Source organism: Poecilia latipinna, unplaced genomic scaffold (assembly GCF_001443285.1).
Source record: "Poecilia latipinna isolate Pla-1442-1.1 unplaced genomic scaffold, P_latipinna-1.0 Scaffold1143, whole genome shotgun sequence".
NCBI classification, from domain to species: Eukaryota; Metazoa; Chordata; class Actinopteri; order Cyprinodontiformes; family Poeciliidae; genus Poecilia; species Poecilia latipinna.
Window position 1 is genome coordinate 192,189 of NW_015113759.1, and position 14,077 is coordinate 206,265.

The 14,077-nt window shown below is 39.4% G+C and overlaps 1 protein-coding gene across 1 annotated transcript; it reads left to right on the top strand.

Annotated features, from left to right (window-relative positions):
• Positions 1 to 1,715: 1,715 nt before the first annotated feature.
• On the top strand, positions 1,716 to 4,532 carry LOC106959992 (forkhead box protein G1-like). The gene has a single exon (XM_015052892.1). It carries the CDS (start codon positions 2,547 to 2,549, stop codon positions 3,768 to 3,770), a length of 1,224 nt encoding a protein of 407 aa, XP_014908378.1. The 5' UTR covers positions 1,716 to 2,546; the 3' UTR covers positions 3,771 to 4,532.
• Positions 4,533 to 14,077: the final 9,545 nt, after the last annotated feature.

The following is a 14,077-nucleotide window of genomic DNA, read 5'->3' on the forward strand; positions in this document are numbered from 1 at the left end:
TAGGAGATCACAGCCCTCATTAGGGCACCAGACTCATGAAGTGCGATTTGTATGCAAAGTATCTGCATTACATCTTATTTTCAAATTAATTAATACTTACTGACACTTTTATTGATCAAACTGTAAAGAAAATAAAACTAAAACGGTTTTGAGGAGTTTTAACCCCTTAAGGGTCAGGCCACCGGTGTCCTCATCTGTTTTGAGGGTTAAATGTTATTAACTGCAGTTTACCGTGAAAATGATGATTCACAATTATCATACTAGCTTTTTATTGTAATTAATCACGATAAATGATAAACGATATGATAAATCCTCAGCATTACTACAGAACTGAGACATTTAACCAAATATTAGAGGAAGTGTATGAATATATTTGAGCCAGCTAACCCAAAAAGATTTGTTTCCGTTTTTAAAAACGGTTGAAGGTTTTGACATCCTGATGATCCGGAGAGACGACCAGTTTTACAATAATGTTTTTATCTGAATCATTTTAATTGTTTTTAGTGCAGCACGACCTTTTGCCAATGCTTTCATAATGGTTATTATGGATTATTAATTAATCCTTAAAATAAATCCACTTATTATATTTCTATATTAATTTATTATAAATCAAAAAAAGCAATGATGCTAAATATGTAATAAATAAATTCATCTCTCTCTGTTTTTATAACAGATTTTAGTTTATTTGTACAAATATCCATTAAAGACACAGGAAATAAAACAAGCAGTTTATTTATAAAATACAGCAGATCCAGAAATACACATAAAAAACAGTTTATATAAAACTTAAAATGTTTATAAAAACTATTATTTAACTACAAATTACTCTTTATGAAAGGAGAAAATACTTTGAACAATATCTGCATTTGTTGGAGAGGTTTAAAAGAAATTACAGTTTTTTTATTTTATTTAATATGAAAGAAAAATTAAAAAGTTGAACATATTTCACATATATTGACTGTAAATTAAAAAAAGCTTTGAACGGAGCAGGAATCATTTCAACGAAGTCCGTCACAGATTATCGTCCCACTGCAAACAAACAGGACAGAAAACAAAATGACCAAACAAACGAGACCAATAAGCAACTTAAATTCCTAAATATATTCCATAATAATAACTGCTATTATTAATCACACTATTAGTCACTAAACTGATGGAAAAATCATCATTTGGACTTCAGGAAGAACAAAACACACAAACTGATATAAACCTAAAACAGTAAAAAATTAGATTCAAGTTTAAAATTACAGCAAGCACCAAATAGTAGTCTATTTATTTACTACTACTAATAAAATACAATTAACAATAACACCTAAATATACAATTAAAATGAAAAACAAAATCAGAAAAAATAGAATAAAAAATAAATAAATGAAAAGGAATTACTTAAATGTACAAATTACATAATTAAATAAAATAAACAAGGAAAATAAAAAAAAATTAAAATACGTATAATTCCAGTCATTCAAAATCAAATTTAAATATTTTGGATGAAGATGAAACATTTTTAGATTCAAAAATTAAAAACGGAAAGAAAAACTAAAGAAATAGAAAAGAGAATACTAAGATTAAGAAACAAAAAGAATAATAATATTACTACAACTAGTAATAATAATACCTGATTAATAATAATAATAATAATAATAATAATAATAATAATAATAATAATAATAATAATAATAATAATAATAATAATAAACAAAAGGTCTGTTTACCTGTCAGTTCCTCGCTCTGTTCGACAGGTGGCGCTCTGGTTACAGCATCAAACCCGCCGCCTCCAGTCTGCGCGCGCACGCCTCTGTGGGTGAGCGCGAGCTCGCCGCCGGCTCGGTGATTGCTACGAGCTCAGCGCGGCGGCGCGCTCAGCTGTTCGCCCCTCCCCCCTCCTCTTCCTGTCCGTAAAACGCGCACGCGGGCGCACAGTGAGCGCGCGCGCTCCGTGTTTGCCCACATGAGCCCAAACTGTTTTTGTCGCTGAGAAAACAAAGTCTGATCGCGCCGCCCGCCTGCGCGCAGCCCAAACAGGCACCGAGGCGCGCTTTTACGCACAGCCTCAGATCTGGATTTTACGCACACGGAGCGCGGAGCTGCTACACCTGTGCGTAAACAGCGCCGCGGGGGGCGGGGTGAGGGGACAGATCAGAGGGCGCAGGTTGATGATCAGAGCCTGGAGCCGCTGCGGGAGTCGGTGGAGGTCTGCGGTGTGAGCGCGGGGCAGGAAGGAGCAGAAAGAGGATTTTTGGAGAAGCTCCTCCTCTCCGTGATGTCGAAACCTCCTTAATTACTAATTTCTCCACATCGAAGCCACGCTCTTTCCCTCCCCCTCTTTTTCTTTCTCTTTTCTCTCTCTCCACTCCTCCATCCATGCATCTCTCATCCTGACCCTCCTTTCTCTCTCCTCTCCTCTCTGTCTCTCTCTGGTTTCCAGGATAACGGAGGTGGACCAGCCTGGAGGAGCCGCTTTTTTATTATAATTATTATTTATTCCCGCTTTTTGTTTGGGCTTTTTTGTTTGTTTGTTTGTGTTTTCTTTCCTGCCACCGGGCATGGAGGACGTAAAAACCCCGCCGACCGTCCACCGGTCCTCCTCCTTCAGCATCAAGAGCCTCCTGCTGCCCTCGAAGTGCGAGCGCCCGGACCCGGTGGCCGCCGCGATGGTCGGCATCCCCGGAACTCTGTCTCCATCACCGGGCTCCGACTCAGACAAGTCGCTGGGCCCCCCGGAGCTGGACTCCGCGGTCGCGGGTCTGGAGCAAGGGAAGCCGGGCAGGGAGGAGCAGGGGGAGCATGAGGAGGAGGAGGACGGAGGAGGAGGAGGCGGAGGAGGGGAGGACTCCAAGCCGACGCCGACACCGGAGCAGAACTCCACCGGGAGCAACAACAGCGCGAAAAACGGGAAGTACGACAAGCCTCCGTTCAGCTACAACGCGCTGATCATGATGGCCATCCGGCAGAGCCCCGAGAAGCGGCTGACGCTCAACGGCATCTACGAGTTCATCATGAAGAACTTCCCCTACTACCGGGAGCACAAGCAGGGCTGGCAGAACTCCATCCGGCACAACCTCAGCCTCAATAAGTGCTTCGTCAAGGTGCCCCGGCACTACGACGACCCGGGCAAGGGTAACTACTGGATGCTGGACCCAAGCAGCGACGACGTCTTCATCGGCGGGACGACCGGGAAGCTCCGCCGGCGCTCCGCCACCTCTCGCGGGAAGCTGGCCATGAAGCGCGGGCTGCGCTTCGCTCCGCTCGGCTTGGAGCGGCCGAACAACCCGCTGTACTGGCAGATCTCCCCGTTCCTCTCCCTGCACCACCACCACCACCACCACCCGCACTACAACGGATCCTCGCCCGGCTTTCTGAACCAGGCGGCGGGTTACGGGTCGCTCCTGCCCGCCGTGGAGCAGCTGAGTAACGGGGACCTGGGGCGCTCCATGGCGCTAGGCTTGACGAACACTTACGGGACGAGCATGTCGCCGGTGGGGCTGCTGTCCGGACAGACCGCCGGGTACTTTGTCTCAGGGAGCCAACACGCCCCGGGGCCGCCGGGAGGAGGGCCCCCGCCGCAACCGCCACCCCCGCCGCCGCAGCATCTCCCGCAGGGCGCCGCAGGCTTCGGCGGCCTGGGCTCCAGCGGCTCCCCGCAGTCGCTGCTGTCGGACTCCCTCAGAAACAGCTCCTTACCGGCCTTCTCCCCCGGCGTGTCGGCGGGGTTCTCCGGGGTGCTGTCCCACCAGAAGAGGGTGACCCCCAACGCCTTCCTGAACTGACCCCCCCCTCCTCACCCCTTCGGACTCTCAGCGGAACAAAAGACGTCTGTAAAGGGCAGAAAATACGCGGTAAATATCAGACAATGAGCAGATTTATAGAAATATATTAATGAAACTTTTTGGCCATATTCTGGTTTATTTCGATTATTTTCCAGAGGGAAAAAAGGGACAAACTTTTGTTACCCGCGGGTGTAAAACTGTAAACTAGACTTGCCAAAGGTAACAAACACTAGAAGAATATTTCAAACTATTTATATCTTGTACAAAGATTTTCAGTACTTTTCTTTGAGTCGTTTATTATTTATGTTTTGTATTTATTGTACAATGTATTTAAATTTTATTCTGTGTATTTACTCATCAGTATTAATGAAAACGGGTGGGGGCTGGGATTATTATTATTTATGAATTTTGGAGACAATCAGAACTTTTTCTGTTTATTTGAGTGGAAAAGGCGTTTGAATAAGTTAATAATTAATATAAGCCTTAAAGTTGTGAAAACAATCAGGGGTTTTAGAGGAAAAATAAGCCTAAAAATCATATCTGCACTCAGGTTTGACCCCAGACCGGCCTAAGGACGATCAGAACAGGAGAGTTTCCTTCCAGAATGAAAATATCCAAACTAAAAGTTTTTATTTCTGTGAAACAGAACAACAACAACAACAACAACAATAATAATGATAAATAATCTCTGCTGCTGCTTAAAATCCGAATATTTGACCCGGATATCATAGTTTTGGAACCGAACTCTTCATTTTAAAGTATGCAAAGCAAATCCACGTGTTTTAGAGACTTATAGAGTTTGGTGTGTGTGTAAGTGTGTGTGAAGGCCTGTAGGAGCCCAACCCCCTCTCTGCGCATGTGCGTAAAAAGGCCCGCAGCTCGTAGTATTTGGTGCGCAGCGGCTCCCCCCTGATGGCGCTCCTCCAACCCGCTGCGCTCAAGCAGTTTCCCGCTGAACGAGTCGCGCTGACCGCGGAGGCCTCGCATCGATCCAGCGGCTCCAATTAACCAATTATTAGAAAATTAAAATAAATTCAAACCTCACACACAAACCGGTTCCGTTAAAACTCGTTTTTATTCATTTTTAAAGCTTTTTGCGCAAAGAACAATCAGAATAAATCCTGACAATCAGCCGAACCTTTTTGGGTTTCATTCCGCTGCAAACTGAAAATATGCAACTTTTTCTGATGTTTTTATAATTTTTCTGACTCTCAGATGCAGAACTTTATTTACAAACGCAAACTTTTCTGAGAAGAAAACTTTGCCCGACGTGTTTCATATAAATAAAAAATAAATTCCAGATTTTCTAAATTATTTTAAATGTTTTATTACAAATTAATTATGTAGCTCATTTAAGGCCCTCAATATTCTTACAAAACTAAAAATGATTTTGAGACGTCACAAAATTGGAAATTAGATTTTTTTTCTTCCTGAAACTGATTTTAAATTATTAAAAAAATAATAAATTAATTTTAAATTTTTTTAGAAAGATAGAAATTCTCAACAAAATTATAAATCAGGTTTTATTTTGAGATTTTTTTTAAACCCACTTAAGAAAAAAAAACTGCAACATTCGTTTAAAAAAATGCAGGATTTTTTTTTTCTATGAGGCAAAATATTAATATTCTCATTGGTTTTGCTGCAAAGGAAAAATAAAGGAAATGTCTCATTTTCTATGCAAATGTCCCAATAATCAGCATTGATCAGTTTGTTTATTGATCCACTGATCTCAGGTCAGTTAAAAGCTGCAAAAATGTAGAAATTTCACCAAAATGTTCATTTAAAGTTTCAGAAGCTTCTGGTTATTTTAATCACAGGAAGAAGAAAATGTTTGTTTGTTTAAACCCTGCAGGAGTTTTAGCCGCCATGTTGAACATTCGGCCTGCTCCTGAAGCAGTTCTGGTTTTGGTTCTGGTTTCTGTCGGTTCTGGAGAGTTGCTGGTCAGATTCCTGCCTCACGTCTCCAGATCCTCCCTGCTAAAAGCACAAACCGTCCAGCAGGTTTGACTGAGGATCCTGGACACATTTTCTCTTCGTGTCACTTTGTTTTCTCATATTTTGGGTTTGTAAAAGAAAAATGTTTTGCAGATTTATTTGTTTTTATTTTACTTTCTTTCATTTTTTTTGCACTTTTGTAGTTAGCGTTCACCTGTATGAAGTCTGTACCGTCTGTTTCGTTGCCGTTTGTCTGTCTGTTTTTTCCAGAGAAACTAAAAACTGATTAAAAAGAATAAAATAACCTGACGGCGATCAGACTGTCATTTCAGCCAATAGTCTTTACTTCCAACAAAAACTGATTTAGATTTTTAACTGTTTGCATATAAAGATGCTCCTTCGTTTTATTTTACCTTTTAAATACATGCAGTTTATAACTGTTTTCCTTCCACAAAACTTTAATCATATTTAGTTTTATTTAACTGCCAAGAAACGACCAATAATATTTATATTTATATATAAACTTGAATAAAATCAAGGATTTTATTTTTTCATGTAAATGTTTTCATCATTCCCCATCAAATTGATTAACTTTATTAATAAATATGTTATATATTGAAATTTCCCCTCAGGGACAAATAAAGTTATTTGAATTACATTGAATTTATATTTTTAAAATAAATATTTTTTATGTAAATATTTTAGGAGGAGATGAATAACCACCACTAAAGAATAAAAATAAAATCCTGAGTTACTTTTTCTGTTTTTCCAACACTGAACATGTTTTTATTTGGTCTTTTCTTTGTTTTTATTGTCTTAATGTTTTTTTAACAACTCCAGTGTTTTTATACTATTATTATTATTATTATTATTATTATTATTATTATTACAGCCTCTTTAATGTAACACGTTTAGATTTTTTCCTGTTTCAGGCAAATGTTTGTGCTTTAAAAAGAATGTTTGACCTTTAAGAAATCTGGAAATAATGAATATTTAATATGTTTTGTTGAATAATTCTTGCAGCATGGAGCTCATTCTCAGTTTATCAGGCTAAAGTTTATTTTTTATTCAAAGTCAGTTGAATTTCCTGTTATTCTTCATGTCATCAGTTTGGTTTTTATTTCAGAACAGACTCGGTTCGGCTCCTCAGAGTTCGATTGGGACGTTTAAAGGTTAAAATCGAGTTTCTTGATTTTCCTCAAGCTGTCGTCCCGTTTCAGGAGCACAAAGCCAACAATCGAGCATTCAGTCAGTTTCCAAACAGTTTGAGCTTCTTGGACTCAGCGAAGCGTGCAGAGTCACATGATCCATCTGTGTGTGTGTGTGTGTGTGTGTGTGTGTGTGTGTTTGCTCCCCAGCGTTCAGCTGGACTGACCTAGAAACAGGGCAGCACTGCAGCAGGATTAGAAATAAAACACTGAATTTTTTTAAAGTGACAGTTTTTCATCTGTTTCTGACAGAAATTGTAATAATTTTTGCACCGATGTGATTGTTTACTTCAGTGGCTGCAGGCCACGATTACCTCCACTCTGCAGCCGTCTGCAAACACGGCCAGGATCATTCAGGACAATTATTTACATTTTATTACAGTACATAAATAGATTTGCAACTTCATTGAAATTACAAACATTTTTTTAATCCCAGAGACAAAATAGATGTTAGCAATCAAATAAATAAACAAAGTAAAAGATAAAAAAAAAAAAAAAACAGCTCAGTACATGAAAGGCTGAAGTTAAAGATGATCAATAATAATAATGGTAATAATACTGATTTAAACTGTTTGAGCTAATTTCTGCTTGAAAGAACATTTTTAGTTCTTTAGAAAAAGAAACGCCTGATATTATTGGTGTGATTTAAAAAAAATAGAAATAAAACAAACACTCATCATTTATTGTTGGATAAAGTTATTATTTCACCAGTCCAACTATGAAAACAACATATTAGTTTGGATAATGCCCCCCATTAGATGGGGGCCATAATCTGAGATGCACCATCAGGTTTCTGCCCAGGGCCGCTTCAAGGATTTCCAGGGCCGCTTCAAGGATTTCCTGGGCCGCTCCAAACATTTCCAGGACCGCTCCAAGCATTTCCAGGGCTGCTTCAAGGATTTCCAGGGCCGCTTCAAGGATTTCCTGGGCCGCTCCAAGCATTTCCAGGACCGCTCCAAGCATTTCCAGGGCTGCTCCAAGCATTTCCAGGGCCACTCCAAAGTTTAATTTGGGGGCCGTTTCTATTTGAGCTCCTCCCCCTGCCGTCATCTTTAACGTGTTTTTATCAAACATGTTTGCTAGTTTATGTGCTGCTAACAAGCTGTGATCCTCATAAATGTGACCTTTAAGCCAAAATGATGAAAACCACAGAAATCATCTCCTCCATTAAAGATCTACCAGCAGGAGGTTCTGATTCAGTTTAAACAGCTTTGGTTTGAGATGCATCAAATCATCATCCTGTCATTAATTCAGTCACAATTTAACGACTGGTGGAAAAATTTAAATATTTTAAGTTAAATAATTTTAAAGTAAAGTTGAAGAGCAGCTTGTAGTTTTTAATCTGTCCTGGTTTTTCAGACATCAGATTGTAGCAAAGTGTTATTCTAGCCATGGAACCTCTTTAGAAATGTGGACCATGGATGCTGATGTTAGCATTAGCGGCTACATGTTTAGCATTTAGATGCTGTTTTAGCCTTGAATAGCTTTGGTTACAGGCTAACTCCTATTAGCACAACTTGAACACAATAATAGTCTTTTCCAGCGTCGCATCAGATCCGTTTATGAAGCAGAAATTAACCTTCAGTGGACCGAGAGAAGCAGCTTAGTCGTCTTTAGCTGTTAGCGGATGTAGCTTGTGCATCAGATTTACAAGCATACCAGAAAAACAAGAATAAAAATGTTCCAGTTCTGAATTTTATGTTTAAAAAAAAAAATCTAAATGTGCAAAAATCCATGTAGTTAAAATAAAAATGTTACAGTAAGAAAAGAACTGATAGTTAGCTTTGCCACAGTTTATGTTACAGAACATTTTGAGGTGTTTTGTTAACGGACCAATCAGATGACGGGGTTGCAGTCAGCCCACCTGGTGATGTGGCCATAAGGGGTACTGCGTGTGAAGTTGAGGTTAGCTTTTAGTATTAGCATTGGTTTTATAGACAGCATGGTGAGGTCAGCAGGGCCAGCGGCCCCCCAGCCCCACCTCTGGATCCACTCTTGGTGTTTCATATCACAGCTGAGCAGCACAAAGTGATTACTGCTGTGCTGAAGCTGCTTGCATCAAATTATGAATTTAGAAGTTCTTAAGATGTAAAAGCTTAATTTTACGGGACCAATTAGAGGCTGTTGAAGCAGAGATATGAGCCTGTATGTATAATTATGAGCTTGTGAAAACTTGTTCACCTGATTGTGACGTTTTGTGGTTCAGATTTTTGCAGAAAACAAAAAGAATCAGTCCAGATTAATGAATCCAGCGGGGATAACGGAGGTGAATCTTTGTTCAAACTGCGTTTCCTTTGGCCTGCTGCCTCGGGATTCCCTGGAAGGATCCGGAGAAGGTTCTGGATCCGGTCCAAACACAGATGTTTTAGTTATTTCTTTCTAAAATTATGCAGGAAATGTTTAATGTTGCTGAATTTGGCCCTCATTTTGGTGCCAAAACATGTAAATATAATTATTTCATAAGATCATGAAAAAAAGGGCAAATAAAGAGCCGGTTGTTGACAGAAGCATGAATTCGCTGCTGGACTGAAGCTCACTAATTAAGATGCCGTACTGCATCTCCAGCAGACATCATGGCCGCCGCCCCGTTCCCAGTCTGAAGCCAACTGGCCGCCAGTGGCAGCTTCATATTTACTGCACAGACATGAGGGGAGTGTTAATCCCGCTCTGATCCAACGCTTAGCAAGAAATCCCAATCCAAAACAATTCCTCTGAGGTTTAACGTGAATAACGTGTTTATTCCAGAACCAAACGCCGAGTGGCAGGATACTCTATTCTGGAAACGGATCATTAAGATCTAATTATGGGTAATCAATGTCTATCTTCCATATTTCAGGAATATTTTTGGACGCAGTCGTCAGGTTTGGGGCGGCAGCCTCAGACTCGGTCAGACACTCGTATCAGCTGATGACTCGTAAACACTGACAATACTGAGCTGTCAGGAGGCAGAACTGGGTTGAGGTGATGAATAAAACATGCAGACTGGCCTGTGACCTGCTTACTGCGCCGCTGTCATGCCTCTGATCCACGAACCGCCGAGTCCCAACCTAATGGGACGTTTGCTCAGACGGATCTGAGCAGCCGGAGCTTCGTTGTGTTCAGGCGCAGGGAAAAAATCTGGGTTTTCTGGTCCAGTACAGAACCTGTTGGGTGACTTTCTTTATTAGGTTTTATGTTTTAAAACAGATTGAAATGAATGAATCAGTTTGTGGAAGCCATGTTGGAACCGAGGATTTCCTGGTGAAGCTGGAGGAAGATAAACTCAGCGGTCGGAGAAAATCCTTCCCTTCAGGTTTAGAAACTTTACGAACAAATCTGAAAACCGTTTCTTTAGTGCATCAAAAGTACAAAAATATTGGCTGCAGCTGGTAAATCAGTACATATTAAAGGGGCAGTGTCGTGTTTTCCAGGCACATAGTGACATTTTATAGCATAATAAAGTAACTATATTACCTTCAGTTGTTACAAAAATATAAATATCAGATATGACTTCAAACAAATTTGACTTTGTAATTTAACTCCTTGAAATTGGGCCTCTGTCTCTTTAAGAAACTCCTGCTCTTTCTGAGGCTCCGCCTCCAGGAAGTCATCCCAACATGGCTCCTCTTTAACCCTTTAATGTTTTCAGCAGCGTTGCTCTGAGCAGCAGCTCCTATAATGAGCTCAGCAGCTGTTTGCTAATGGCTGCTGGCTAGTCTGAAGGAGCTGAGTGGGGAGATGGTGGAGAAGCTCATTAGCTTAGAAACTGCAGCGTCTCAAAGGCGGGGCTAGAGCCGACCAGGCGTTTTGCAGCTGAACGGTTGCCATGGCGATTCTCAAAGAATCAAAGCAACACTCCAGGTTTGTTTTGTATGAAGAGTCTAAACCAGACTAGACAGGAAAAATTACAAATTAAAACCTCACAACTGACCCTGATGCATTTTAATCAATTTACTAAACTTGGTCATTTATTTCCAAAATCTTTTTATTTTTATTTTTGCTCAGATCTGGCAAAATAAATAAAAATTAACTTGAGACTTTCAAAAACGTCTAAAAATCCAAAAACCTGCAAAAACCTTTTTGACATTTTGAATCTGAAATAATTTACACATCCTGTTCCAACAAAAAAATCTCAATACTTTACTAGTTTGGTTAAATTACTGCAGCTGGTTTATTGTTGTGTTAGTTTTTTCCTTTTTGTTGGCCAGATGTCGTTCTGTCTGTAGGATTTTAACCCCAGAAAAACCTTCGTTAACAAACTGTTGGATAAGTGTCTCTATCTAACTGCAGTTTATTTTTTAAATCAACCGACATTAAGAAGCTGAATTATGCGACGCGGCTCCGTCTCTGGAAGTGGAAAAACTTTTTTTAAACAGAACCAGATTTTAACCAACTCTTTCTTAACCAGCTGTAGTTAAGAAAAGGAAACACTTTGATGGAAAAACCTTAGAATGAAAACTAAGAGAACAAACTAAGGATCTGAACAATAACTAAACACATGGCTTCACTTCCTGCATGTGAGGATAAATTTATCGATAAATTTGTGCCTAAAACAAGAGAAGAATAACCTGATTCAACTGGTTTCCAGTTCAGGATTCAGAACCAATCAGTTCATTAAATGTTCATTTTTGCACCAACAGTTCAGTAAAGTGAAGAAGTGAAGTTTGTTAAGCGGAGGAAACGTCCTGTCTGCACGCAAAATGTTACTAATCGAATGAAAATCCTGACTGATGACTGGGGGTTTTATTTTGAAGGGTTTACAGAATCGTTTTATTGTTGTTAATTTACTGGAGGCTTCTGCTCTTCACAGGAAATGTTAATACATTCCTGTTATGTTGGAGAATTTAGTGAAGTTTCTGCTTGTTTAGTCGCCTGGGAACAGAAACTGTCCGAATCCTTTTCAGCTCAAATTATCTGACATAATGTTTAATACTGCAGTCAGGTGGTTTTCTGTGGATATTAATCGGAAGCAGACGGTTTATTCACCACTGACTGATGGGAGTTTAAACGGTTGTAAGTTCACAGAAAGCAGTTTGGATCTTCAGCATTAGTTTTATTTCACCACCTGCCTGCATTGATCTGATTAGGTGAAATTAGCCGGTAGTTGGTGGTAAAGGACAGATGGTTCAACTGGAGCAGAGGAAGCTCAGGTCAAGACTGGAATCCTTCAAAATAAAACACACCGAGTCCTGGAAACAGGCTGAAGAACATGAATAAACATTTTTATGAATGTTTTCACTATATTTGACTGATTTTCTCATTTTGGAAACAAAAGTCCAAATTAAAAACTAATAAATTACCAAATATAAAAACTCAATCGAAGCCATTATCATCTAAAAATGATTATGTTTCTTCAACTGGAGCTTGATCAGCACATTATCAATACATTTATCTCTTTCCCTTCAGCAGAAGCAGCTAAATCCTGAAATTCTGTCCAAAACAAAGTTTGGATGTTTAAAGTGAAGCTGCTTCGAGGTAAAAACCAGGAAACGTTTCTGTCTCTGAACAAAATCAATATTTATTCACCTGTTTGTCCTCACAGAGTCACCAAAATAAAACACATTTATAATCAAACACCTTTAGAGCTAAACATGTTTCACCATCCAGTGGATCCAGGATGTTTTAGGATTTTAATGGTTTGTAAACCTAAACTTGATCAAATTTACAAAATGAACCAATATTGTGAAGTAAAAGTAACAGATTTGAAAGAAATTACTTTATTAACTTTTAGTTAATTTACAAAGGAATAAAGTTTTGGAAGAAAATCAAGATGTTGAGGAGAAAAGAAAAAGTTTGAATTTAAAAACCTTTCAGGAGAAAAAGACGTTTCCAACATGAAGCTTCCGTCCTGCAAACCGTCGCCTCAGATGCTTTTATTCCTCTGCGACTTATTTTAGGTCAGCAGGAGGTTTGTGGCGGATGAAGCCGCTGCGGAGCAGGAAGTCTGTCGGCCCTCATGCAGGCGGATTACAGCGACACAGAGGAATCCACAACCCGCATCAGAACCGCCGGTCCGGACCCGGCTCGGCTCGGCCAGAAGGATTACATCATCTAACTAATACACGTGTTCATTCCTGTACATTTAACTAAATATTTAGAAAATAAATGGTTACACACATTTACAAAATTACTTTAAAACAGATTCTGATTTATTCAATAATATTCCATTCATTACAATAAAGTTTAAAAAGTTCATTTATTTCAGGAACTACATTAAAAACTTAACTGAGAAAAACTTGTTTTAACCTCTTAATTTCTGTTAATTATTATGAAAACTCAGCATTTAAGATTAGAATAATACAACAAACTAATAAAAACATGTTTCATTAATGCTTATTAATTAATGTTTTAAACCTGTTGGTTATTTTCAAAAGCTTTAACCCGACAAAAGAGCCTCATATGAACATATAATCATAAAAACGACTGTGATAAGCCAAGCGAATACTTACACAATAATAAATAACATTTTAATAAAAAGCAATAAGAACATATTTATTACTCTTATTGCTTTTTTCCCTTCTGTTTAATATTTAGCTCATTAATGTTTAACTGAAAGGCACGACTGTGATTTAAAGGTTGTGAAGAGGAACTTGAGCCTCGTTGTTCCTGCATGAAGAGAAAAATTCCTTTTAGTTTGACATTTTGGTTTCTAATCCAAAAACCAACATGAATAATGAAGTGAAACGTCTGAGCGTTTCATTGCTCATCTTTTCTGTGTCCCCTGAACCGTCCCGACTGAACAGCTCAGTTCATGGATCCTGATGCTGATCGCTCGTTCAGGACCCACCTGCAGTAACTGGACCCGGCCGAGAGGTCGCGGCCTCCTGACCTCCCTTTGAACCCAACAGGAAGCTTAACGGGAATTAAAGTTTAGTCAGAGTTGGGAAAGCCTTAAATCCTCTCCTTTCAGTTTGTCTGCACAATAACAACTGAAATTTTGATCAAAGTCACGACGGCATTGTGTTGTTTTAACACTGATCACAAAACCGACCGAAACCGAAACCCATCAGGCGCCGATCTTCCTTCCTCAGAACCAGCAGCTCCAGTTCAAACATTTGTTTTAACCAACCGTAACATTTAACTTCAAAGTTTAAACATTTTACTTCACAGTAAAAGAAACTAAAACTTTACTGACGATCCTCCAGGCTTCACTTCATCAAACTCGCCCTCAGGTTGTGGTGAAGC

Bases quoted from the DNA above. Each gene is read 5' to 3' on its own strand.
- LOC106959992 (XM_015052892.1), top strand. From the start codon at position 2,547: ATGGAGGACGTAAAAACCCCGCCGACCGTCCACCGGTCCTCCTCCTTC.